The sequence below is a fragment of the Chroicocephalus ridibundus genome, chromosome 7 (genome assembly GCF_963924245.1).
Source record: "Chroicocephalus ridibundus chromosome 7, bChrRid1.1, whole genome shotgun sequence".
NCBI classification, from domain to species: domain Eukaryota; kingdom Metazoa; phylum Chordata; class Aves; order Charadriiformes; family Laridae; genus Chroicocephalus; species Chroicocephalus ridibundus.
In genome coordinates, this window is record NC_086290.1 from 29,910,655 (window position 1) to 29,938,107 (window position 27,453).

Consider the following 27,453-nt stretch of genomic DNA (forward strand, 5'->3'; position numbering starts at 1 on the left):
CTAGCTACAGTGTGCAATTTGATTCAAATCCGTTTAGATTTTGGATTAGAACATATTTCAGTACAGTGATATATTAAAAATAAATGTGTTTGGATTATGTCTTAACTGTAGTCATAATCAGTGGCAGAATGCCAACTGACAAGTGTTTTGAATAGTGTTTGTAGTTTTTTTTTATCTCCTCCTGAAAATACATTGTTTGACCTTTCCATTCTCCTCCTCTGTTTGGGAATCCGTGCCTATTTTTGTACTGACCTTGTGCTGTATAAGAAATTTCTTTTTTAGCTTCTTCTTAAATCATCAAGCAGTGTAATGTTTACCTGTTCATAGGGTATCTAGCTGTGTTCCTGCTCTCATATAAACAAGGGTGGAATTTAAGAAATCAGGAACAGCCACTCTGTTTTGGCAGCTTGCTCCTGTTATTTTTATTCTGCCTGTAGGTATGTCATAAGATATGCTCTTTTGAGGGTTTTTTCCTGTGATACAGTCTCACATATTACTGTGATTGATTTGATATCTGTCCTGCCAGTTTGCTACATTGGGGTGTTTTTAGCCTTTCACAGTCAAAATACCCCCAAGAATGAGGGTGGGGAGAGGGTGGAGTCTGGGAAGGTGTTGTATATTTGTATTTTCCAATACACTATATCTCCATTCTTTTTCAAGGCCAAATAGCAAAGATTAATTTAGCTGTGTAATTTTGCCTTATTAGCTGGGGGTGGAGACCCTATTTCTAGATCTTTTTTTCTTTATCTGTGAAAATCTTGCTACTGGGCTCACCAGCAAGCTGCATGAAGCATGTTCGGCAGCTCTGCGGATAGCAGGAGACTCCATACACATATCTGAAACTCAGGAAACTATTGGATCTTCAGCAAATTTGAAGTGCAAGAAATTTCCATGGGAAGGAGGGGTAAAGAAAATCTATACCACTATTTTTGCTATAGATATACCAAAGAATTTTGGATATTCAAGGCCATACTTATAGTCATACTTCTTAGTCATTTGCAGTTCAACAATCTTCTAAAATTTAAATCTTTTTTTCATATTTGCTGGTTTTAAGGTTTATGGACAAACTATCTTCCCTTAACTATGCTCTAGGGTTAGAGATCTGCACAAAAGCTTTTCAAAACTGCTCAGTTAATTTTTGATGATCTGAATGTTGCTTTTTGCCTGTGACATCCAAAATGAGGGACTGTACTTTAGAGGTATCAGGAGGTGCTTATTCTATACTGAGAGTCGTTTAACAGGCTGCTTTGTCAGTCCTGAATCTTTTCTCATCTATTAAACTCTCTTAGAAGTCAGACTTTGAGCAAAGCACAATAAACTCTAGCGGTATGCCAGGTTAAAAAAAAAAAAAAAAAAAAAATTACTTTCTAAACAGATTGTAAATAGAAGAATTAAAACCATACGGACATTGTGATATAAGTCTATTTTTCCATTTTCCGTGTGTTACCAGAACTGAAGTAACCAATATGAAAAATTTGTTGTTTTGCGTTTTTTTTGCATGTCTGCATTTGCTTCTGTTTAATGTTCTTATTTCTATTTGTTAGTATTATAACACTCTGATGCATATTATAGTCATTCTGCAGCTTTAAGTGCTCTTAACTGTGATGTACCTTTCAAAATGACTTGTGCTTCTAACTATGTGCTTTCACGCCTGTGTAAGTCAAAGTATTATCTTGAGTGTTGTCCTTCTGTTTACCCTAATTTATGGAAGTTGATTTCTCAGGTGGTTCCTCTTCAGAGAGACTACCTAGCAGATAATGGAACAAAATGTATGAGGAAAAAAAAAGACAAATGCTTAGTTTTTGCTCACTAAAGGAAAGCATTTTTCCTTTTTTTTTTTTTTTTTTTTTTTTTTTAATTTTAAGGCACTTTTAAAGTTCAAGGTTTTTTTTTTTTTTAACAGCTCAACAGAATCTAAAAACAGAAGATAAATTTTAGTCCTGATTAGGTTACAGCTAAACTTTGCACACAAAGCAACTGCAATCAGTTATGAAGATATTTGGATGAGCTTTAAACTTGCAAATTGAGGAACTGACTAGGAATCCAGCTACTATACACAAAGCAGTTTCTTAGCTGAAGATGCAGTATAGGTGTGGGTTTGATTTAAAGCTATTGGCAAGCTATCTGATTCCTAGGATGATGGCAGAGATATTTTACCTTCTTCCTGTCCTAGAGACTGTATCCCCCAGAAATTCTGCTGCTGTTGCTGTTCGAAGATTAAAATATTCTGTCTAGGTATCTTCAGCCTTCACCTAGGATGAAACCTAAGTGGAAAATGGTGAAACATCTGCATCCGTTTCTTTGCTAATGCCCCACCGTTGTCCTTATTTCTTACAAGTAAATTTTTGAGAACCTCCTGTCATGTTGCGTATTGTAAATGAAATCACGGTTACTAATTCAGTGACTAGTATAATCTAGGTAGATCTGTTTCCTTGTCTCAATGATTACATATTTTCATTTAGTTCTGCGGGTGGGCGGGGGGAAGCAATTACTATTTAGCAAAAATACAATGTAATCTTTTAATCTTTGGTATTGTAACAATTAACAGAAGAGTAATATTAATGGAAGATTTGTGTCTCACCACCAGTGTGAGAACTTCTTTTTTTTTTTTTTTTTTGAATGTGAAATACAAATCCAAGGCAGCCTCCACAGGTTTGGCTGCAGGTAACTGTTTAATGCAATTATTTCCATTATTCTTGTCTCTGTTTCTAACAGCTGTTTTTAAATGCTAACAATAAAGTGGCAGACAAGAGTGAGAAAGACCTTGCCAACAAATTACTGACAGAAATGAATGAGGACCAGGTACCTACCTAATCTGTATTTGCTTCAGTTGAAGTCAAGACACAATCACAGGAAAATTGATTCCTGTGCTTCACCTTAACCATCCTCTTTAAGCTTTCTGCAGCAAGATGAACTTGTGTTGTTGCACCCATCAGTATTTCCTGTCTCTGGAAAATAAGCTTTCTGAATAACAGATTCAGTTCAACCTCAGTTTTACTAGTCTGCTTCAAATTGCAGATATTTGCAATAGATTGAGCCTCAGTTATGCTTCTTTTAAGGAAAAGGTGAAGTACATGAATGGAATCCAAATAAATTCTATCAACCTGGTGGTGATTCTTTTTTCTCCTCCTTTTCCTCTTTTTTGCTTCTTTGTCTCAGCACTTTGGTGTTTTGGATTCTGGGGCCTTGTTTGTCAATCTCAATGGTTGTATTTGATGTCCTGATTCTTTGCTTGTCATCAAGAACAGATGTTCACAAAACAATGGACAGGCTGAATCAGGGAGGTAGGAATAGCCTGTTGCTTTAATTTTTCCCAAAATACTGTGGAAAGTTAAAAATGCAAATTTTTGTTGTATTAATTTTATAGTAGAATGATTTGTTCTGATTAAAAATGTAAAGAAATTCTAAATACAAGGTACGGTAATCTACAAATTGTGATTCTAACTAATAGCTTTGGCTTTTTTAGAAACTCAGTGCAACACTCTAACCGCATGTAAATGTTTCTTCGCATCTAACCACCATCTTCTGATTCTTGACATTTCGTTTTCAAAATATGTCTGATATGCATATAATAATTCAGAGATGATGAAACAGAGTATGACTGGTGCACAGTTTTGCTAATTAGGTTTACTGATGGATGTGGAATAGTGCTTCAAAGTTTTTGTTCTTAAAACAAGCATGGAAATATCAATATCAATATAAACAAGAATTATAGGAATAGAAACTCAAAAGGTGATGATCAATGCGATGAGGCTATGGGTGAGGCAGCCACCTTACTGTGCTGGTGTGACTTATCTCTTATAATTTGTGTGTGTGTGTTGCACTGGCATGTAGGGACTTGGATGGAAAAGAAAACACTTTATATGAACTGCAGGTGCCTGATTGTCCAGCAGCACACACACATACTGCAAGAAGTTTCATAATTTGTTTTCCTCCCTCCCTCTTGAGGTTGTCCATTAGCCGCATGAGGAAAACCTGTTTGTCCATCAGAATATTTGAAGTGCAATGTGTGTTGTGAATGCTTCTCTCCTTTTGAAGTATGTGGCTAGTTGTCTACTGTTCTGTGATTCCTTGTAGGTCATGGGGTTACGAAATCTTGACTGGTGGGGACATGATTTCTGAAGCATGTTAGCAAACTCTTGGTGTCCTTCCTGGCAGGAGGGTACAGTACAGATTTTGGAGCTGAACTGTCTTTGCGCGTTTGTATATAACTTCTGTACCTGCTACTTTCAGGTGTTTCAGGGACACCTAGACCGCTTGGCAGTATCAACCATTCAAGCCCTCACAGCAGTTATGCACAAGTCTCCAGCTGCTAAGGTAACAGTATATATACAGAGGTCTGTTTGCAGTAGGTTTTTCGATTTTGTTTCCAGTTAGTTATTTTATCACAATATCTTGATGAATCTTGCTAATGAAGATGAGCAGACTGTGGTCACGCATTCCTGCCAGATAGGAATACCTGTTTAGCATCCCTTATCCCTTTTTATGTGTCTAATGGCTGGACACTGAACCATCTTTCTATCAAAACTGGAAGATCAGAGTGTTAATGGCAGTTGGAACCTTTGTAAAAGTAGTACGTTGTTACTTGTCCCATGAATATGTGAGGTAGAATTAATGGGCATTTGCAGGAATTTTCAGGCAGGAGTCTGTGTTGTAGTTTTATCATGTCTTTAAACTAGGCCAGGACGGTATTGCGGTCCAAATGGTGTTCTTGCCGTTCCCCCGACCTTCCTTTGTAGTTATTCTTGTGGTTTGATAAATGGATAGGTTGTGGTTAGTTTGTGAATCTGACTGGAAGCTATGCCTACAGAAAAATAGTGTATTTATTCTTAGATTGGTGAGTTCATTGGATTCACCCCGTGGTTGAATGATTCGCTAGTCTTGGCACAGGGAAAGGGATGTGGCTGCACAGTGGAGACCAAATAAAGAGTGGGAGTCGTCTGATTTGGTTGCTACTTGCAATACAGTCTGAGTGAGAAATGGCAGGGTCAGTTACACTCCTTCAGAGCATTTCTTGGGGGGCTTATTTCTCCACTGACTCTGGAAAGCCTGGGAAGAGTTGTATGTCGGAGGTGGGAACTGGCTGTGATTCACAAAGGGTCAGTAAAGTTTTCAATTGTACTTCCAATGCAACATTTGGTTTTTTTCTTTCCATATTTACTTATGCAGTCATCTTGCTTCTGCTGACAGATTCATACTTAAAGGAAAAAAAAATAAGTTAATTTCAGTGCAGCGTACAGCTGGCAGAAGAGTATCCATTCTGTATGATGTGTTGGCTGTTTACTAACTAAACCATAAATGGATGCTACAGTTTGGATTTTATTGCTTTTTTTTCTTCATTTAGAATCAATTAGTTTTCAAAAAAAGTTCCTTGAAACATTTTTCTAATTTTTGAAGTGTTTAGGATGGGTGGTTTGTAATCAAGCTGGTCTAGGAAAATCTTTCACTCAAAAATTAATATCTGAATACTTCTCAATGTAATCACTTCATTTCATGCTATAGTTTGCATTAAAAAATTAAGCTATTAGTATTTTGTGATAGAATTAACATTTTTATTATACCAAAGCAATTATATTCTTGTTATGGGTAATTATTAAAATATAACTGACCTATTATTTGTTTATCTGCGTGCTGCAGTGAGATCTTTCTCATCTGCAGCATGCTAGAGATACCACAGTGGACATATTATCAAAAAGAGATTTCTAGCCTGTAAATAATTATTCTTGCATTCTAATTATTTTGTGTCTAGTGTTATGTTAAATTAGAACCTGCTGCAATTTTTGTCCATTTTATTTGTTAGTGAGACTGGGATTTTTATCCTCAGGAGGTCTTCAAGGAGAGGATTGGTTATGCGCACATATATGAGGTACTAAAATCGCTGGGTCAGCCCTCACGGGAATTGCTGGAAGAACTCATGAATATGGTGAGATGTGCTTGCTTTGAATGCTAAAATGCTTACATCTTTTCAACAGTACCTCTAGCCCTATTTTATTGTATTTCATGTCTGAGTTCTCTGTTGTTTTTCAGGCTGTTGAAGGTGACCACATGGCTGTTGGGATACTAGGCATTAGTAATGTCCAGCCCTTATTGCTGCTTATCCAGTGGCTTCCAGAACTAGATTCACATGACCTGCAGATTTTCATCTCAAATTGGTTGAGGCGAATCTGCTGTATTAACAGACAGAGTCGTGCCACGTGTGTCAATGCGAACATGGTCATCCGTATCATTGAGACACTAAATTCCCACTCCGCGCTCCATTGTACTTGTGCAGAGAACCTGATTGCCATTCTAGGCTCTTTGGGGAGCCAGTCAATGGGCTCGGAAGAGCTGCTTCAGCTAATACGGCTCCTGAGGACTGAGGAACCCAAACGAGCTCACCCCTATGTTGTTCCAGTGATGCGAGCCATTCTAGCAATGGCCCGGAAGCAGGGCATGGCTAGTGCCTTGCAGTATTTCAACTTGTACCACAGCATGTCCGGAATTGCTGTTCCATCCATTCATAAGTGGCCAGGCTCTGCATTTTCTTTCAACGCTTGGCTCTGCCTTGACCAGGACCGGGTGGACCCTAGCACGACTAGCAAAAGTGGCAAGAGGAAGCAACTCTATAGGTATAGTTACTATAACTACTTCAACAGCACAAATCTCGGTCAACTGTTCCCTGCGGCATATGGTACCCTATGACATGTGGTACTTCTGCTTGTCTTCGTAAAATGCAATATATAGCGCATAGTTTGTGAAAGGGAGCAGTTTCATCTGTCACCAGAGCCAGGCTGTTTTACAGAAATAAGCATGTAGTTTCTCACTTATAATGCTTTCTTGTCTACAGTTGCAATATCTATAACTCCAAATTGTGTTAAGGTTCATAGCTTAAACAAGCAAACAAAAAAACAACCAAAAAAAAAACCAGGAAAAAACTGAAACACCCCCCCAAAACCAAACAGCCTTCCCACTGTTTCCTGTAAAGGTAATGGGAGTGTGCTGAAAAGAACACCTTCATTTGCTTAAATCATAGGCATTGACATGGACGGTTCTTGGTATAATTTAATTTTCTGGGTGCTAGCATTCAGCAGCAAACAAAATGCAGAATGGGGTAATACTAGTCAAAGAATCTCTTGCTCCCTTCAGTCCGTTTTACCGCACTGCAGTTTCAGGGGAAATGTTGAAGAATGATGTTCTAGTTGTAACAGTTAGTATTTTCCAAACCCCCGTGTTTTAGAGTGCTACTTCTGTTTGTTAATAGGCATGGTGGCAGGTGGAGACCCCTTGGATTTCTGTGGCTGCCCTGTGTATTTGTACAGCACAGCCCCGATTAACTGCCACAACACTGTTTCCAGAGTTTGTCACTGTGTCCCACTAAAGATCTTAAGTAGACTGTAGTTCTAGAAAACTGGGGTGAAATTGCACTACAAAGTAAAAAAGCTGCAATTGGATTTCAATGTGATGCTATTATACCAATAACTGACTGGTTTTCTATCATTTTTTTGTACAATTTTGAAGACGCTTATTCTAGTTTTGGAACGCTAAAACAGTAGTTTATTAAAATACAAAAAAGAAGAAATGTTTAAAATTCCAGTTTGACCTTCAAATGTTAAACACGCAACTGAATTAAAATCATCAAAAATTGATCTAGCTGCTATGTTTTACAGTGTTTAATTATAAGATAGGTTATGTCTACTGAGGTTGTCTGTAATATTCATGGTCTCTGTGTTTGTGTATTTGTGTTTTATATTGATAGATGCTGATATTTGATAGTACATTAGTTAATGCATCCACTTGGAATAATGGTGCCTAGGGGTGTGTAGCAGGTTTTGATAGCAGTTCGCAATTTGTATATAATGTTTTTGTATTTGAGTGCTTAAAAAATGAAAGGTTTCTCAATATCAGCAGCTTTACCGGGGGCTGACAGACACAATTTAATTGATAGAAAACAGCACAGGTTGCAGACCACTGTCTTCTTTATTACAGTATTGTAGCTTTCAGGGACTGCAGTGGGCAGGACTTAGCAACAGAACCAGCTTAAGCTGTGTGGGTCAAACTGAAGCATTACTTGTTGTGACCAAGGTTATGCTTTCATGCAAAAGGCTACAAACTGCTTTGAGAGCTTTGTGGATCACCTTTGGCCTCCATGTTCTGTGCCTTGGGGTCCCATCCTTGAGGCAGTTCTTCATCTTTGGTTTTTTTTGAAACAAAGAGTAACAGCCAGTCAAATAGTAAATACTGGACCAGTGACAAATGGCTTAGGTTGGTTCTGTCCTTAGTGAATGTACTGCTAGGTGATTTCCAATAGTTTTGATGAAGTAAGTCCTTGATTGTGTGTTTTGTTGTCTTTTTCTGTAGCTTTTTTACAGGAAGTGGTATGGGGTTTGAAGCATTTATTACGTACTCTGGGGTATTGGTGGTTGCAGTTTGCACAAAGAGGGAATATGCAACAGTGATGCTGCCTGACCATTGTTTTTTTGACTCTCTCTGGGTAAGATCTGATACTGAAAACCACTTTGTTTGGGATAGTGATGTTAGTTCAGAAGTCAAAGTTCACTTTTTTGATTGTTTTACAAGTAGTCTGTTTTATCATATTTGAGTAATTCATTGCATAAGAACAGATCTAATCTCAAATAATGGAGGCAAATTTCCGTGTAGATTAGTGGTTGATTGAGCTAAAGTATGCCTGTGTTGTTAGACATTTCTTATTGACAGTCTGGTCACAGCATTGTGCTTAGAGATTTTTTTTTTTAACATGCAGATTTTTTTATATTCAATTATAATAAGCATAGGTGGCTGTAATACTATGTGAATGAATAAAATGTGCTACTGTGTTTCTTCGTTGCCTTTTTCTGTTCCCATACTTAAGGACTGATGTGCATTATCATGAAAGAGCTGTATCTCTTCCCTTCAAAAACCTATTTACATTTAAACTACTTCAAAATGGAAGCAGCTGATAGGTGGTCTTATGTTCTTGTTAATGCTTTAGATTTATTTTCTTAAGTGGTTTGCTCACCAGATTAGTAGAGATGAAGTTAAGTATTTCCATACAGTTATTTCACTGCTTTTTAATAATGACTTAATTATTTTATATTGCTTAACCAGCACAACATAACTATTGTTCACATGCCTGGAAAGAGGCCCTTTGGTCAGAGCCTTGTGTACATCTACGTCAATGGACAGCAGAAAGTCTCTGCCCCACTTCGATTCCCTGCCATGAACGAAGTAAGTTCACTTTCTGACTCATACCCTTGTCCTGATGAGCTCTCATAGAACAATGAGAACCTAGCTGGCTTTTTTTAATTTGGTAATTGTGTAAGAGTTTAATATAGCTTAGCCTATTGCAAATAAGCTTCTGTTCAACTTTGGACAGTGTCCAGAGTATCAATTTCAAGTATAACTAACCATTAATTAATGCTTGTTTAGTCATCTCAGTTTGAAAACAAACAAAAAACCCCCAGATAACCTTGATTTGACTGTGAGGTTTTCCCCAACATAATTACCTGAGCATACTGACACAATTTATGATGAGTAAATCATAATAAATCACACCTCTGCCAGTAGGACTGGTGTGACAGTAGTCAAAAAACAATATTCGCTGTTGTTTTCAGCAGTAACTTTTTTTAACTTGTATTTTCTGTATGTTCCCTTAATATGCTAATCTTGTACCTGCTCTGTTAGCTGGATAAGCAGTTTACACGCAGGTAATCTAACCGTTCCAAATGTGTACACGTTTAGCTTAATAAAAAACACTAGCCATCAAAATTAAGTACGTGTCATGCTTAGTTTTCTTTGTAAGCATTGTCCGTTCTTTTTGTGGAAGAATTCCGTTTCAAACATTCTTCCCTCTTTTGTAAGTCCTAATTTGATATTTGTTAAATATGTTGAGCAAACACTTAAATTGGACACAGCAAAATCAGTGCAACACTTAAAAAATGAGAGTAAATGTAACATCCATTGCAAGATAAAATCAGATTTTTGCCCATCTGTACAATAAGCACCTACAAACATCAAGGCAGCTAAAAGTGGGGCAGGTAAGCTTCCTGTGAGTGCATCTATTTAAGTGAAATAACTGATACGAGAAATGTACAGTAGCAGATATGCTGGGCTAGTATTTTGGAATATAATCCAGAAGAGGAATGTTTACCAGGATATCTGGAGCACTGTCCTTCCTGGCTCTGCTCCTACCAGAGGTCATACACCAGTTGAGGTGACCGAATTGCTCTTAATTGGAGAAAGGGCACTCTGTGGTGTTGTGGAAAGTATGTGCTCTTTTTTGCCTACACTGGGCTGGATTGCTTCTTTTCCAGGGCATGCAGAACTTCTTGTTTTTGGTTTAATTTATTTAGTTCGGGTTTGACAGAGATAGTCTTCAGAGTTTCTTTGTAAACTGTGAAATTAGGAGGTTAGATTTACAGTATGTGTTTTGTTTTCTTTTTTCCATGCATGACTCTCCAGTCTTTTATTTCTTGCTGCATTGGTTCAGCTGGTCAAAGAACAACAACTCCTCCTCCATCTCAGATACCAGATCCACCTTTTTCCTCCCCTATTATGCCCCATCGGACATCACTTGGGGGCATTCTCTCGACAGGAAGTTGGGGTGGGATGCTTGGAAAACCAGAGCTCATCACCAAGATGATCTCAGCAGGGACTCAGGACAGTGAATGGGGATGTCCAACATCTTTGGAGGGCCAACTTGGATCAGTTATCATCTTTCATGAAGCACTGCAGCCTCCTCAGGTGAAAGCATTATATTTAGCAGGTAAGTGGTGATTTTACTGGTTTTAATGGAATAAAAGGGGTAAGTTATGGACAAGACCCCACTAAGCTTTGCTCTGTGGAGACACATAATGAAGAAATTACAATCCAGAAGAATTGCAGAGCTAACCTAAGTGAGAGGGCCTTATAACAAATAAGTGGAAAATTGAATGAGTATTTTTACGAAGTTTTATTTAAAATGTTATGTTTGAGTAAGCTTATCTATTTACCATATGTACAGACCTGCCAAAATCAAAATGTTAAGTAGTATTTTCACTCGTAAGTTTTTAATTTTTGCTACTACTTGCTTACATGTGAGCTTATAGTTGAGACTCTAAAGCGTGGCCCTTGTTTTGATAGGCCACTTAAAGGTGATTTATGCTTGAGGATTTTTCCCCAAGAATCAAGAGTTATGGGGGCATTTTGAAAAAAAATATTTTGATAAGATATGCCTTACAGTTCAAGGTGTTAAGTTCCATAATGACTTGAGGTTGTCAGAGATTAGCATGAAAACACTTCCATCATTTAAAGAAAATATTTTATGTTACTAAACAAAAGTCTTGAAGATTACTCATTTTTTGAGTAATTTGGGCTTAATGACAGAGAGATTGGTGGCAAATATGAGACAGGTATTTGTAAAAACAGAAACATTAGAGCTGCTTGAATGTATAAAAACCCCCCAGTCTTTGTATATTTTACCTTTTATCAAGACTGTATTTCTTCTTAAGCAGACCCCTATGGAATGAATGATTTAAATCATAAAGATTACCTCAAAGCATGTCTCAAATAGGTATGGTTCAGTGTCCTGAACAAGTCAGTGTCCTATTTGTTGTTGCAAAAAAGTACAATGTTATAAAATTTACGAAGGTCAACATCAGTGTCCAGTGGACTCTTAAATATTTGTTATAAATACATAATTTCGTATATATATTTTTAATAGGTCCAAACTGTTTAACTCCATGGAAGTCTCAAGAGGCTGAAGTAGCAGATCTCCCTAGTAAGGTGCTGCTTCATTATACACCAAAGGTATGAAACAATACATAATTTCTCTTTGTTTAGACAGTGTATGGTAACTTCAGAATATGTTCTAGATGGTCTTTTTTTTGCTTTGCTATTGCTGTTTCATAGAACAGGTGAGCGTGTTGTCTTTGCACTGTGGTTATTATGGGAAGATAAACCACAGTCTTTGCACTGTGGTTATTATGGGAAGATAAACCACAGTCTTTGCACTGTGGTTATTACGGGAAGATAAAGAGCAGCGAGAGCTTTCTTAAACAGTAGTCTTTTGCAGAGGTAGTAGGTTTTGGTCTTGTTTAGCAAAAGGACGGAATTACTTGTACAATTGTGAATGTCAAATCTAAGATGACTTATATGATGTTCCAGGGCTTCCAAATTTTTTAAATACTTTAATATCAACACAATAGCACTAACTTCCTGGAACACATCAACATATTGTCACTCAGAAATCTTATGTGTTCAAGGATCTGTAACTTGTTTCCTAAATGATAATGTAGCCTCTTTGTTTAACAGGCCTGCAAAAACCCAATTTGTCTTGACCTGTCTGCAAATCTTCTACATGGAAGGCTGACTGGAAACAAAGTAGTGAACTGGGACATCAAGGTAAGTGTGTACTGTAGAAGCAGAACCTGATGTAAATATGACAGTAGTTGTATATATTCACCTAACTTCTGGAATGCCAGTAGTTATTATCATAACGCAAATGACATTTAGCAAATACAGCATGTTTTTGTAGTGAGAATTAATGGGTGGATGCTGTAGCTGAAGTAGTGTTACATTACATTTATTGAGAACTTGCAAGGGCCATTGCTCTTAATGTAGTAGATAATACATTAAGATATTTTGTGGTAGCTGACTACTCTTCATAATCTATTCAATGCATGTTGTGTATTAAAAGCATTTTATCATCTCTAGGGGATTCTGTCTTGGTTTTCTTGCAGTCTTAGACTCTGAACTGGATTAAGATTACTAGGGTTAAGATAACACTTGTGACTTTTCCTGTGTTAGTCATATAAAAATATTATTGAATTGCAGACTGACTTCAGCAGAAAACAAGGTATGGAGTTAAAATATTACAAGAATCTAGTGGGTTTTATTAGATAAATTAATCCAGTGTTGGTTTGGGGTTGGCAGGACTAGGTGATCTCACAGTCCAAAAGCCTCACTTCTGAGTAAACGTGAAATATTCACTAACATGTTGTACCTTATTCTTTCTCTGCTGTACGCTAATTGTCCAATATTTTTCCTCGTTGTTGGATACATTGGGATATCTGATTCTTACAAGCTATGCAAATCATCTTTGTTTAACTTCTGCTAGCGGTTGTAACCGCAGCACTACTGCTATTATGAGTATTGGAGATTAAAATTTAACGTTTTCTGGCTAAACCTGTTTCTAGTCTCCTGCTCAAACATTCTATTATAGCAAAACAGTCCTATATTTTGGGTTTTGTTTTGTTTTCTTAACCAATACATAGGGTTCTTATGTCCTTCTGGTTAATCAGTTGATTTCTTAGTCTCATGCTGCTGAAAGGTCAGATCTGACTTTATACTATAAAATTAAAACTCAGAATTTAGTCAACTCGTCGCTGCCAGTGAGATATAGTGTTAGTGTTTTATACTTTCTTGGTGCTCCACAAACAGAATACCATTTAGGCAAGTTACACGTCCATTAGATGTCTTCGTGTAAAGTAGCAAATGGTCTTCTACTTGCTAGTTCACAGAGAGGAGGAGGAAACCATGAAATGCACATCAGCTTAATAAATACCTTTGTGTACCTGTCTACTTCCCTGATCACTAACACATTAATGTTAAAAATCAAAGTCAGGCTTAGCTCCGTGCATGAGGAAATGAAGTTACATAGCGTCAGAGTTTGATCCAGAAACAGTGACATGAGTAAGGATTTATTTCTTTTAAATTTAGATAGAATACATCCAATTCTGTTTTATAGGCGGAATCTTTGATTAAGGTCACTTAACTTTAAGGAAAAAATGAAATCCAAAGTCTGAGTGTAGAAAACTCAGTAGAATACCACATCTTTTTTTGTCTTGAGGAAGAACGTACAAATGAATAAATATGAGCTGCTTTCTTGATTTTTTTTTTTTTTTTTTTAAGAACAGTGAACAATCAACTGTGCTAGCAAACCAATAAGGAAATATTGTTGGAGCTACACTGTGCATATGCTGACTTGTGGGAGTTTAATGTTAAGAAAATTCAGACACTTGCTAGTTAATTTTGCTATGATATGAATAGTTTGAAAATACTGGAATTTGTTCTCTTCACCTAGTAGTGGGAAGAGGGGGTGGGTAAGGAGTGTTTATATCTCTAGCTTTATGGGAAAGCGTATTGTGAGTACAAGTTTTAGGAGAATCATTCGTTAACAACTGTGATGGGGTTTAGCACCCTCTTGAGGAGGACTAGAGTGCAGAAAAAACACAAGAGCTGATCAGGAGCTTATGAGAAGATAGATACGAGCTAGAAGGAGCTACAGATACTGCTGTTGTGTGGTTCAGGCAAATTCTGTTTTTCAACTTTAAGTTGATTCCTGTTTGCAAAAACTGCAGGTCTGTGGTGCCTCGTTTTGCTCAACAAACATAGAAATCTTCATCCATAAGTTAAATTTTGCAGATATAAAAAACTAACTAAATTTAACTGTTCAATTTTGTTAAATTCGCCTTAATAAGCACAGGCTGGAGAGGGGGCATCATAAAGACACATGAGGCAGAGTAACAATTGAAAAAGTACCAAATGAGAAGAAAAGGATTATTTTCTCCACTTCTCCCCAACATTTTTGCCTGGGAATGGAGAGTGATAGCCCATGTTAGTAGACTGGCTTACAGGATGTTGGGTTTTTTTGGCTGTTAGAATTTTACAACACGATAGTCTTCATTGGACTAACCTGGACAATTGAATAGGTGTCTCCGGCTACCTTGCTGAGACCCTGATTTTCTAAATGGCATTGTGAATCACTTCTAGAAATCTTGTGATTTTAACATGTTATACCTTAGCACAAGAAGCATCGTTTGAAGTATCATGCTATCCCTGTTTTTGAGGAGGGGGGGAAGAAAGGGTGTTTAGGAGATTTGAATTTTTAAAAGAAGCTTAGAATTGAGGTATGTGTAAAGTTACTTTTTAAAAAAGAATCAAATTTTGTTAGTTTTTAACTGCTTGAAGCTGGAGTCTTGTAGGAACATGATGAAAGCACAGATGTGATAATCTTTTCTTACTGCTTGCTGTAAGTAACTTAGAAATCAGAAGAATAAGTTTCTCGCATTTGTCAAATATATTTAACAGAAGATTCTTTCCAAGTTTTGTATCTTTCAGTTTCCTATGTTTATGTGGGGGGAGGAGGAAGGAAATGTAAAAACTAACTTCCAAAACAAGAGCTGTCAGGAAGGCATGTGTGTCACTAGAGTGTCTAAAATTTTGGCAGCTCTGTTATTAAACACAGTGTTTTAAGCTAGTTTCAAAGTGGCATGTCAAACACTTTGATTAATTTTTGAGTACATAAGGTTCCTTGTATTTGGAGTAAATTTCTGTTACGTAGTCTAGGGGATTTTATTTATGGTGATGTCTTTCCTCTTTTTTCTCTTGATTTAGGATATGATCAACTGTATTGGGGGAATAAATGTGCTGTTTCCGTTGCTGGAGCAGATCAGTTTTCTTGGTGGACAGATGCCTGAGAAGTCTGAAGGGGAAACTCTACCTCCAGAACTAGTTACTCCTGTAGAGGAAGACTGGGTGGTATTGTCATCCACAAAGGCGTCAGGTAGGAAAGTACAGTTGAACAGAAATAATTTTGAAGCTTGATTTTTTTTTTTAAAAGTCTTCCTGTGAATGACACAAAGCCATTTTATTATGCTCTGGCTTTTCCAGAGTACTTATGTAAAGCTGAAAGACTTTCTGTTCCTAGATATCTGATACGGATACTGAATACCAGGAGTTCAGCACTATGTAAAATTAACTTGCTAACGCTTCAATTATAGATATATTTAATAGCATTATTTTTCCATTCATTATTTGTTATTACATTAGTGTAAAAGTATGCAATTTTTCAATTCCTGTTCCGAAAAGTTCTGATTATTTTGGGAAATTAATTTTGATGCAAAGCCTATTAATATCAGTAGGAGGAGCTTTCCTACAACTTGAGTGTTAGGTCAGACAGCCATGTGAAGACTTTGCAACATCAGAACAGCATTGTTTAGCCTTTAGCCAAACTTTCATTTTCTTAGGAGAATGTTCAGACTCCTACATCTTCCACATACAGTCAGATTTTAGTATTAAAATTAAAAAAAATAAAATAAAATTGAAAGGAAGCTTTAAGAATAGATTTTTTTTTTTAAACTGTGCTAATATTAAGAATGAACTCTGAACTTAATAAAACTGGGAAATAAAACTGGGCAATCAGACCTTGCAAGGGAAAACATCTTTTGTTTGTTTGTTTCAAATATGAAAAGGTGAAGTAAAGCTAAAAAAAAAAAAATGTCTTTTTCTCTCTGTCTCTTAATTTTTTGCATATCACGGCTAGAAAGTGTCATTTTGCAACTAGATGGGGAGAATAACTGCAGGATATGTAAAAGATTGTAACTGAAAGAGAAGTTTGTAACCTCCAGCCAGATGGGTGAAGCAACTGAAATCAGCACTAGGGTCACTTTGTTCTGGAGAGTTATGGAATGACTGTGACTCTGCATTGAAAAATTCTAAAGACTGCCTACAGCTAGGGAACAAACAGAAAAGGAGTTGAGAAGTTCAGGAAATAGTGAGGAATATGAACACTTGATTTTTTTTTATTTTTTTTTTACTTCTCTCCGTATACTTTTATGCAGTGCTCCAACAATAAACCATGAGGCTTTTGCTACTGTTGTTCTGTTTTGCAGAAGCACGCCTGGAGAAGAACATCATTGCAACTTTCATCTTGATGATAAAACACTTTATTCAGAGACACCATGTTAATCAAGAAAATCTCATTCACTCCCATGGAGTTGCCACCCTAGGAGCCTTATTACAGAAGGTGAGCAAATTCGAGGAACGTCCTTTTGTAATGAATGTTATGGATGAGGTCCTGATTACTTTGAAACCTTCTTAGTTCGCCAGGATGCGAGGGTCTTCAAAGGCCTCCTTAGTACATGCTTTTCTTTCTCATGTTTCAGAAAACAGAAAGGTGTGAGGAGTTGGTCTTGATCTGCAAAGTGAAACACAGTGTTTTGTCTTTTTCTTTGTGTTCTGCTTTTTTTGTTATACCTACTGTGTTGTATGATTTCTTCAAACTAGACTGGTTTTGTTTTTCTTGTATTGCTTTAATGGAAGCAGATATTGCTGTAGACTATAAAAGATTTTTAAAATTTTGTTTTTAAAAAATTAAGTTTATTAGGATACTCAATATCTTGAGTGCTAATGCCTGTTGTTATGTTGAAAGGTGCCAAGCAGCTTAATGGATGTGAATGTACTGATGGCTGTACAGCTGTTGATAGAACAAGTGTCAGTAGAAAAGAACATGCAGCTTTTGCAACAGATGTATCAACACTTACTTTTTGACTTCAGTATCTGGAACAGTGGGGACTTCCCCTTCAGAATTGGTGAGCTCTTGGACTTGGGCAACTGTGCAAAGACACAGTACTTCTCACTTGAAATGAATCTTTATATAGGTTCTAATAGAAAATTTTATATTGTAGGGCATATACAATATCTTTCTACAATTATCAAAGACAGCAGAAGACTCTTCAGAAAGAAATACGGTGTGCAGTTTCTTCTGGATACACTGAGGATTTATTATGGGTATGACTTTTGCCTCTTCTATTTCCTTCTCATTATTGTATGTGTCTCTCTGCTTTTTTCTTTTCCCCCATCATCTGAGTGAGAAAAATTAATAAATAAAACTGCAGGTTGGCTTTTGGTGGTTGATCTCATTTTCGAAATCACCTTAATTTTTTTTTAACGTTTGACTTTCTACTTTTCCTTGACTTTGATTTTTATGATAGGATTATATAAAACTTATGTCAATGATACTAGAAATGTTTGGAAAGGTCATTAAAATTAAAAAATTGAAGGACCTATCAACAATGCAAATTAAGTCATAGATCACTGCCATTATGAAAAGAGAGGGTGTTTGTTACCTGAAGCTGTTTTTTTCTTTTATACCCTTGTAGAATTTTGATGTAAGACTTTCTGAGGAATTTAAAATCTTAGCTTTCAGCCTCGATGATTTATATCTGCTTATGAATATAGTTATGCCATTGAGGAAGATTGGCTAGAGACATTGCTCTTTCCTGTAGACAGTGGGAGGAGGGGAATCTGAAATCCTGACCTGTATCCCGATTGGTACAGGTCTGCATTTCAGGGCTTTTACTGACTTGGTAAGTCTGATCTGCTATGGCTTATTACTACTCAGTTGCCTTACTTCAGTGAAAACTGATAGCTTGTGCCATGATGCCTGGTTAAGTGAAAAACTACGAAACCAACATGATGAAATTGCTATTAATGAGTCATGAAGAACTTCCTTAGGGTGCTTTTTTCTGTTGGTGTGTAGCAGTGGCTGTAAAGACAGTGATTTGGCTCCTGATGACCTGAGAACAATACGGACATCCCTCTATGGACTGATCAAATATTTCCTGAGCAAAGGTGGAACGCATGAAGAAATACAGAGCATTGTAGGATACATAGCTGCCACCACTGAAGAGGAGCAGGTATCCGATATGGCATAACTTAATAGTTTAAACTGTACATGTTTTGGTTTTGCTTCTTGGTGTTTGGAAATCTGTCTTGTGTGCTTAAAAGAATGGGGAACAAAAAAGAAAAAGACCACAAGCAAAGTGTTATTTGATGCGTGGTTCTGTTTAGAAATAGCTGAGGCAAATTATAGAAGCACACTGGAAACCTGACAACGTGCTGTGCGGGTGGCCGTATTTTTACTGGTTGTTTTTTTTCTATAAAGAGGGCAGAAAGCACATGATGTGTAATACTGCCAGTAGGAAAGTTCTCTTAGTTCACAAAACCGAATAAATCGGGACTTCAGCTGATCAGAAGTTGTAATGATGCAATTTCTATTTTGTAGACATCAACAGAACTTGAACTTGCTTTGTAGCTCTAATTACAGTTTGATAAGGTGTTCTATATGTAGAAAAATGTATCATAATCTCTAATTTTAAATACAGTAATATTGAGGAGGCAAAATGTCCATTTTGTAACAAGCAAAGCGTAAAATTTAAAAGCCAAGAAAATTTTCCCCAAACAGAGCATGAAGTCTGAATGAACTGTGGACTAATTTGGTTGTTTTAATTTTGTAGCTCTGTGGAATTCTGGATGTTCTCTTCAGCTTACTTCATTCCAGCCCAACCCCAGACCAGCTTTTTTTATTGCTTTTTGAGCCAGGGAATGCTGATATTCTTTACGCCCTGTTGTTGCATCAAAGATACTCTGACAGGCTTAGAGAACTTGTCTTCAAGGTAACTAATTGAATTATATGTTCTTAAATTAATCAGTTGAACATAAATTTGTATTTTTCAATGGTCTGACTGCAGAAGTGTGTGCAATTGCAAAGATACTAATCATCCTAGTTTTAATTTTTCTTCTCTCTTCTGTTACATTGGCTAGATGTTATTGTTTACTGCCATGGTCAAAATGGAATTACTGTTCTCTTGAAGTATTGGGATATTAAAAAAAAAAAAAAAAAGTCCATGTTGTTTGAGTTTGTTTTTGAAGTTTACTTTATAAGCTCTGGACCAGCATGTTCTATTATAAACAATTACGTTTAAGAGGTCTGGGTGCTCCCTTGTGTTTATTTTGCATTTGTATGTACTTTTTCTTGCAGATTGTGGAAGAGATGCTGAAATGTACTAAAGTTTATGAACGTAGTAAGCACCGTATGAGACTCAGAGAAGTCGGATATTCTGGACTGGGGCTTCTTCTGAATGAATCGCCAGTTCCTGTTTCTCTCATTAAAAACCTTCTTAACCAAGTTCTGTATGCAGGTAACTGGCAAGCGTTGTGTCTACCATTAGTAAACTCCTGTGCAGAGGCAAACATATTTAGCTTTTAGTTCAGGAAAACCAGAGCTGTTACCTTATGGAGCTATTCTGTTCGAAGTACCCATTGGTGTCAGCTAATGTTTTCTTAGTTCCCTGAAACTTATTCCCTTTACTACCCCTGGATGTAGAGGTGACCTCCAAGGCAATTTTTAATATTTAGCTGTTACGTTCTCTTGCGTGATATCATTCGTGTTGTTTTTTCTTTCTTCCCTACAGATCCTGCTGTGAATTATAAAGATCTCATAGCTGTAGTGCATCTGGCTCATAGATCAGATATAAACGTGAGAGTGGTTATCTGTAGAAAGGTTAGTTGTTGTCTTTAAATCTGGGATACTTTGAGCCAATAAGCTGTACAGTGTGATATCTGATTTATTTATTTATTTATTTGAGACACAGTGGCAGTATTTGTTGGTACTGCTTTCTTTATCAGTGATTTCTGTTAAAAGTGAAACTCATCTGTCAACGTTGGATTTTGTGTATTCAAGTCCTTTTAAAAAGCAAAACGAAAAGCCTCTATCATGATTCTCCAATAGCTTGTATTTTCTACAGGTTAGAGATAGTAGACTCCTTGAATTACTGAGTTTTCTCAAAGTGCGCTTAAGACCATGATCAAAGTTTTGTTTGTATTCTTAATATGTTATTTTGATACAACATATTATGCTTCAAAAGAGTGGTCGTGGGTGCAGGGAAGAGACAGGGAAGAGTCAGTGACGTTTTTCCTGAGCTGAGCTCTCTTTGGCTTCTATCACTGGAATTAGTGGTACTGAATGTGGCTGTGAGGCACTATATTGTCTATTAAGGTTTCTCAAAGTGAAAAAAGTGAAATGATAATGTATATTATTCGTAAGCTGTTAATACTGCAGATTTCTTAATTTTATCTATTTAATAGTGCCTAATCAAGCATATTTTCTGTTTTAGACTTTCTTTTTTTTGTAGACTAGTGACTGAATAGTATTATCTGTTGTGATAACTGGCTTTTGCGGGAATTGTTGCAGAAGAGTGTCTGAAATATGAGGACTTACCAATATGCTTTGATAGCTTCTTTTCTTTTTCTGAGAAGTCTTCTTTTCTATTCCTAAGAATTTTTTCTTTTTTTCTTTTTTATCAAATGTGTATTTCTAATGAGAAAAAGTGATTTTGTCGTTGTTTGCTTATTATTAATTGATTGTGGCTCTTTTACGAGATTCTAAAAAAAAAAAAGGTAAAAGAAGTTGTAAGATCATAAAATGTCTAATTGAAAAGCTAGAATTAATGCAGTTATAAGCTAAAATTAATGTGTAGGTATGGGATATCTTCTCCTGTCCTTAGGTTTTGCACCTTCTGCATTCCCAATTGGATGCAGCACAACAGATTTCTCAGCAGCTGGGCTGGCAGGACACTTTGATTAGACTATTCCTGAAAGAAAACTCAGAGGTCCGGATCAGCTTTAAAGAGAACAGGGCTGATTCCTCAAGGGAAGAGGAAAAAAAGCCTCCTGCTGAAGAGCTTCAGAAACATCAACCTGATAAGACAGAAGGAGACAAAACTGGCAGCTTTGCATCTGTTAATGGTCTGTTTGATCGGTGGAGTTTAGAAGACAACAAATCCCTGGATGTCCCTGCTCATTTCTCTGTTATGCCACTGGAAGATGCATCCACAGCAGAGATGTCTTTTAGGTCAGAGGACCAAGAAGGATTATGGCACAGTAATCCTTCACATTTGAGTTTAGATCTGTCCAGTGTTGACTCGTATGAATTGGCTGACATGGTGAATCAGATGACAGACAGCCAGCCCAGCACACCGTCACCTATAGAGAACACAAAACCATTCTCTGGGCAGCCTGACAAAGAGCTGGGCGTTACAAGTGATGTGGGCTTCGCTGCTGATCTTTCTTTATTTGAAAACCAAGGAGTAAGTAATTCAGTCCCTATGTGGTTAATTTCTCCTAATGTCTGCAATTTCTTTTTCTTTTTTTGATCATCTCCTTGATGGATAATTATCATTCCTTTTTTTTTTTTCTTTTGCGTCCCATCTTCCAACAGAAAAGCAAACAATATAGCTCTTTTACAGTGAATGGGGGTACTTCTTTTTGTAAAGTGTCTTCTTTTTTGGTTGTCTAGTTGGAATAGCTTTGATGTTAAAAAAAAAAAAAAAACAACCAACAAACCCCAAAGAAAAGGAAAAACTACAAACTCCCCCTCCTCCCTTCTATATTTCAACATCCTTTATCTTCCAGAGGAGGCGTGGAGCAGACTTGCTGTCAAGGGTAGCTAAAGGTCAGATTGAAATAATGATGTAGAAGTCAAGTCAGTATGTATTACAACAAACAAGCAAGCCACAGTCTCTTATATTTGCATTTTCATGTATTTAGCAATTGGACATTAGACTACAGAGTTTTCAAAAATGGTGAAACGTGCAAGCGTGGGGACTGTGATGAATGAGAAATGTTCTGGTCTAGGAGGGCTGTAAATATTTCTCTTCTTTTGCAGGGGGGTGATAATGAACTCATACAGTTACTTACAGACATTCTACTGTGTGTAATGTGGAAAGGCGTTGAAAAATCTGATGATGCTGCTTGGATTGAGAGAGGACAGGTGTTTTCTGCACTTACCAAACTGGGGATATCTAATGAGTTGCTACAACCTTCTGATGAAATAAAACTCAAGTGAGTATACAGTTCAGGGATGGGTTCTTTCATCCCTTTCAATGAAAAACAGAAAAAGTAAGGGGCGTTAGGGAAGCTGGGAAGGGGTGGGTGTTTCCCAGAAAGATGTACTTTTCTTTGCTAACTCTTCACATGCTGTCAGAAGTATATTCCGCTACCTATTTAGTAGTGTCATGTGGCCATAAGGTTTTGAAACTGTATCACTGGTTTCATTCTCAAATCTCTTTTACCTCATTGGCTTATTGAGAAGACGGCAGTTATGTCACTGCAGACTAAGAGATTCAATTAAATACTTAATTGGATTTTTTTAAAGCCACTTACACTTAGAACATGGAATAATTACTTTGGGATTTTGTTTTCCATTCAGCTTGCTGGAGAAGATGTTAGAGTGGTCAGTCACTGATAACAGAGATTCGAAAGCTCTCCCTACACATGCTGAAAATGCCTTCAAGCTCTTGCTGATTGTACAGGATTTCCTGCAAGCGGAAGGACTAGTTAATTCAAATTTATGGACTGAAAAGGTATAGTAGCTGCATAATGGAAGTACTGTATATAGGCTGAAATAGTAATGAAAAAGTTGTCATCTTGGATACTTTCATCCCTTCTAGGCATGTGTTTTTTGAACTGTAGATATTACAGAATAAGGGTTCACAGTGGAATGGATTAGATTTGTTCCTTAATGAGTAAAAAAGCGTTTATGCTTGCTACAGGCAATATAGCTAATTTTGCAAATTAAATAGGCCTATAAGTGGTACTCTTTTATTGATAATCCATGTCTCTTCAGACTGGAGAAATATGTAGAAAATGTATGAGTTAATGACAGTTGTAGGCTAAACAGATTTTGCACCATTAATCAGCATCTATGACTCATTTTGTGTGTCCTAAATGAAAGACCAGACAAAACACTGCTCTCGGTTGCAAGCTGAGAAATGTCACTTCTGGGCTTTGACCTGTAGTGGGGTTTCAACACGATTTTGTGCATATATATGCAAATAGCTCAATTTTATATATCAGAGTCAGAAACATGAAGTCTGAGGAAGAAAATAAGTACTACAATATGTAGTAATGTAAAGAAGCTTTCTGTCATCTGACTGTTCCTCCTGCCTTCTTGATGTATATGTTGCAGACACCCATAATTTGCGTCAACACTTATGTAATTTCTGGCAGTGATCTTGCTTCCTTTGCTGTCTGAATTGTCATTGCTTTTCCATTTTTCAAGGCTAAAGGGGAGAGGTGTTATATGGGAACCATCATTATATGATAAAACCTTAAAAAATATGGGATAATTTTCTGGGTTTGGGTAAGTTAAAATGTGAACACAACCTCTTCTTCAGCTCTTTGAAATTACCGTGTCTCTAGCTGGAGTAGCTGTTAATTTTATTTGATGCAAGTCTTCTGTTTTTACAATAGCTCTTGGAAGAACTAGTGACTCTCATGGACAGCCTGTCAGTCTGGTACTCTGCTGGCCTAGAAGCAATTAGGCTTTCACAGGTGCAAGTCCAGTTGCTCCTTGGATTCATTGCACAAGATAATTTACAGGTTTGTTGCAAATTCCTGCAAGTGGTACTGTGTTTTAAGTGCATGTTTGATGTAACTGTTGTGGCCTACAAGGGCACTGCTCATACCAGTGAGCAGACTGATGGCAGTCCTTCATCCTTCTACAGGGAAGATGTTTTATTGGTTCATACCATTTGCAAATTTACTCTACAGTCCTGTCAACGTGCACATCCTGAGCATGAGAAAGAGGTAGAGGGCAAGCTGTTTGAAAATGGGACTATGTAGGCAATAGTGGCAGTAAGATAGTGATTCTGGTCATGACTTTTTATTTCTACCATAAAATACATCTATTAGGGGGTTCAGATTTACATACATCAAGTGCACATGAACCTGGACTGTACTGCCAAATCAGCATTTGGAACAAAGTTAGCAGAGCTGTGCCTGGAATACGAGCCCTTCAGTAAAGTCAGGATTGTTAGTTTAGGTATGTGATTATCTTAATGGAGCTATGTGACCTTGGGGTTGCAGCTGGCTCAGGTTTGGTTATCACAGGATGGAGTAGTGATCAGTGCCCATATTTGATGCATGTGTGCCTTCAAGCTGCCTGGGACGCAGCCAGAATATGCACATACTCCTGTGCTAAAAAGATAGGTGTTCAAAATTACTGTTTAGAGGATTGCATTCATTTTTTGTTGTTTGTCTGTGTAGGTCTGTGCTATGGCAGCAGCCAAACTAAACACCCTCCTTCAAACCAAAGTAATTGAGAGCCAGCCTGAAGCATGCTACCTCTTGGGAAAGCTGGAGGGCATCTTGAGTAGATCAATTGAAGAGAAGACAGAAACTTACTCATTTTTGATTCCCCTTGTTCGGACATTGGTATCGAAGATTTATGAACTTCTCTTCATGAACCTGCACCTCCCTTCATTGCCTCCTACCAACGGCAGCCCATCTTTCTTTGAGGACTTTCAAGAATACTGCAGCTCTGATGAGTGGCAAGTTTATATTGACAAATATGTAAGAAGCAGATTCTTTTTGTATCACTTCCCCCCTCTTTCTAGCCATGAAAGCAGAGGAACTCATTCAGAAATCACATCGTGCTTTTTGTTTTGTTTTGGTGGAACCAGATTATTCCAAATATGAAGCAGTATGAAGAGAATTCATTCAGACATGATCAGGAGCAGATGGCACTTTATTGGAAAGATTGTTATGAAGCATTTATGGTGAACATGCACAAGCGAGACCGAGAGAGAGGAGAAAGTAAGCTTAAATTTCAGGTGAGGTTTTGAGTGAGTGCAAGTTGCTCTTAAAAGAACTATTTCAGTAGTTGCATTGTAAAAGATGGAGAAAGTGAATTCCAGGATGATCCAGTTCAAGTGATTGCAGGTAAGTCAATTGTTTTAAGATTTTATGGGCAGTGTGACTATGTACACTTGTAGGATATACTTTTAAATTCTGCTCTTTCTGTTTGAGTCTTGCCTGTAAGCAGAGTTATTTCAGGACAGTAGGCCTTTCTCATAGTACAGCAACCTGGAATTATGCTCAGCTGTGAGCTGCATCTTCTTTTACTCTGATTTACGTTTTGAATTATTAAAACTTCTCCATTATGAGATGAGTCAGGGTAGTTTTGTTTGGTTTGTTGTTTTTTTTAACACTACTTCAATACAATGAAAACATTTAAAACAGTGAACATTTCCCATTTAGTGTGTAGAATAGTTGTTTCTGAACTGACCTTTCTGTATAAGGTCAATCTAACCATTAGAATTAACTGGTAATTACAGCAAATATCATAGCTAAGTTACATTTCCCTTGTTTTCTCTTAGTTTTCATAATAAGGATCCTTTTAGTAAGTCTTTTGTATTCAAGTAGCTAAAGGTAGAATACAATGAGTCATATTATAAAATACCAGAATTTAAAGAAAAATCCTACCTATTATAATAGGGTTTCCAGTACTGACCACTTTGATGATTAATTGCTTGCACATGGATTCGGCACTGACAACCCTTTCTTCACATCTTTAAATCAAAGTTTGGTGCCATTTCTTCCAGTAATAATCTTTTTAAACTTTCTCTCATAAGCATTATCTTAATTTTTCAGAAGTTTTTACTGCTAAACTTCTGTTGTTCCCTCTTAATTTGTGAGAATTCTTGCAAGCCACAAAACCATGTTTTCAAAGGTTGGAGTATTTCAGTGCTAGATTTATTTTTTAATGGTCTTTCAGGAGCATTTTGTGGAACCGTTCAGCAGAAAGGCTCGACAGGAAAATCTGCGGTACAACAGTATGCTAAAGCAACTTCATAGCCAACACACAGCTACTCTGAGACAGTGGAGAGCAGCCCAGCTTTACTTGCTCTCTGAACGTGGTCCTTGGTCTGAAATGTAAGCGTGAAGTTCTTAAATCAAACCGACTAACTTGCTGTTTTGCATGGTTAGAACCTACTCACATTGACTCTGATAACCATTCTTGAGTTGTGAAGTTAATATTGAATGCATCTTTTATAATGTTTTCTGTATTTAATTATAAAAATGCAAAGTTCAAAGTGTAATGCTGAGCTGGTTACCTGGATACTAGATATTTTTGCCAAGTGACAAATAAAAATTAGTTATCAATTAAGAGACTGCAGAAACTTTTTGAGATCCTATGGATCAGCGGTTCCTTTGGAAAAGAGAGAACAGACTTATTAATATAGACTTTGAGTTTTTATGCATGAAGCTAATTTCAATTTAAGAAAATACAGTTTGTCAGCTTTTGGGGAAGTTCTGGGTAAAGATGTCTTTTCTTTACTCTTATAATTGTCATTAACTGAAAGTGTAAACTATGTGATGTATTTCGATAGAAAATACATACTGTTTACAAAGTGCTTTAGCATGATCACAGCTGCAATATGAAATATAAAATTAAAATGTAGTTTATTGCTCTTATGTTTTACAATGTACAAGTGGTTGACCAGTATTTTTCTAAATATGTACTCTTTTGTAATCAGTTGATTCATGTAGGTCTTTACCTTCTTTTAATTGTTTTTATGAATGTTCTTGTTTTCCTAGGAAACAGCATCTTATTCACTGGAAACTTTCAAATGTGGAAAATTTTTCCCGTATGAGACTAAAACTAGTGCAGAATTACAACTTCAACTCTCATCAGGATGCTAGTGACCTGAGAGATAATTTAGGTTAAGTTGTATTGTATTTGCTATTTCACTTGGGACTTTTTCAGTCTTTACTGAAGAAAGACACACTCTTTACTCCTTGTATTTAAGAATCAGTGTATGGTAGATACTTAAATATTGATTTTTCTTTATTTCCTCTATAGTAAAATGTGTAACCTAAGAGTGGTGCTTTGACCTGAAACAGTATCTTCCTACTGAATAGAATTAATTTCCCCTTGTTCATTGAAATGTGTATTTTTGTTGACAAAAAAAAAGTTAAATAATTCCTTTGTTTCGAAATAAGCAGTCACATAGCTTTCTTGTGTAAGATTATTTTTTCAAGAAAAGGAAAAAATGACATCAGAGTAATCAGGCAGTATTGTTTAAAACCTTT

General features: G+C 36.8%; 1 protein-coding gene across 11 annotated transcripts in view; it reads left to right on the forward strand.

The window, feature by feature from the left end:
- NBEAL1 (neurobeachin like 1) overlaps positions 1 to 27,453 on the forward strand; it is an 89,868-nt gene that overhangs the window by 34,074 nt on the left and 28,341 nt on the right. For 9 of the 11 annotated variants that reach the window (XR_010071949.1, XR_010071948.1, XM_063341084.1 and 6 more), the window contains exons 11-35: positions 2,716 to 2,802; positions 4,234 to 4,317; positions 5,825 to 5,923; positions 6,028 to 6,608; positions 8,338 to 8,470; positions 9,085 to 9,204; positions 10,438 to 10,741; positions 11,678 to 11,763; positions 12,268 to 12,357; positions 15,352 to 15,520; positions 16,629 to 16,762; positions 17,168 to 17,327; positions 17,424 to 17,526; positions 18,278 to 18,434; positions 19,035 to 19,193; positions 19,559 to 19,718; positions 19,992 to 20,080; positions 21,084 to 21,665; positions 22,244 to 22,419; positions 22,787 to 22,940; positions 23,830 to 23,958; positions 24,625 to 24,930; positions 25,041 to 25,190; positions 26,135 to 26,292; positions 26,959 to 27,083. Coding sequence is in view for 9 of the 11 variants with exons in the window: in XM_063341084.1 (XP_063197154.1) it covers positions 2,716 to 2,802; positions 4,234 to 4,317; positions 5,825 to 5,923; positions 6,028 to 6,608; positions 8,338 to 8,470; positions 9,085 to 9,204; positions 10,438 to 10,741; positions 11,678 to 11,763; positions 12,268 to 12,357; positions 15,352 to 15,520; positions 16,629 to 16,762; positions 17,168 to 17,327; positions 17,424 to 17,526; positions 18,278 to 18,434; positions 19,035 to 19,193; positions 19,559 to 19,718; positions 19,992 to 20,080; positions 21,084 to 21,665; positions 22,244 to 22,419; positions 22,787 to 22,940; positions 23,830 to 23,958; positions 24,625 to 24,930; positions 25,041 to 25,190; positions 26,135 to 26,292; positions 26,959 to 27,083 (4,495 nt within the window). In the remaining 2 variants the exon portion in view is untranslated. The remainder of the gene's footprint in view (positions 1 to 2,715; positions 2,803 to 4,233; positions 4,318 to 5,824; positions 5,924 to 6,027; positions 6,609 to 8,337; positions 8,471 to 9,084; positions 9,205 to 10,437; positions 10,742 to 11,677; positions 11,764 to 12,267; positions 12,358 to 15,351; positions 15,521 to 16,628; positions 16,763 to 17,167; positions 17,328 to 17,423; positions 17,527 to 18,277; positions 18,435 to 19,034; positions 19,194 to 19,558; positions 19,719 to 19,991; positions 20,081 to 21,083; positions 21,666 to 22,243; positions 22,420 to 22,786; positions 22,941 to 23,829; positions 23,959 to 24,624; positions 24,931 to 25,040; positions 25,191 to 26,134; positions 26,293 to 26,958; positions 27,084 to 27,453) is intronic. The other 2 variants (XM_063341085.1, XM_063341086.1) reach the window with 2 other exon arrangements.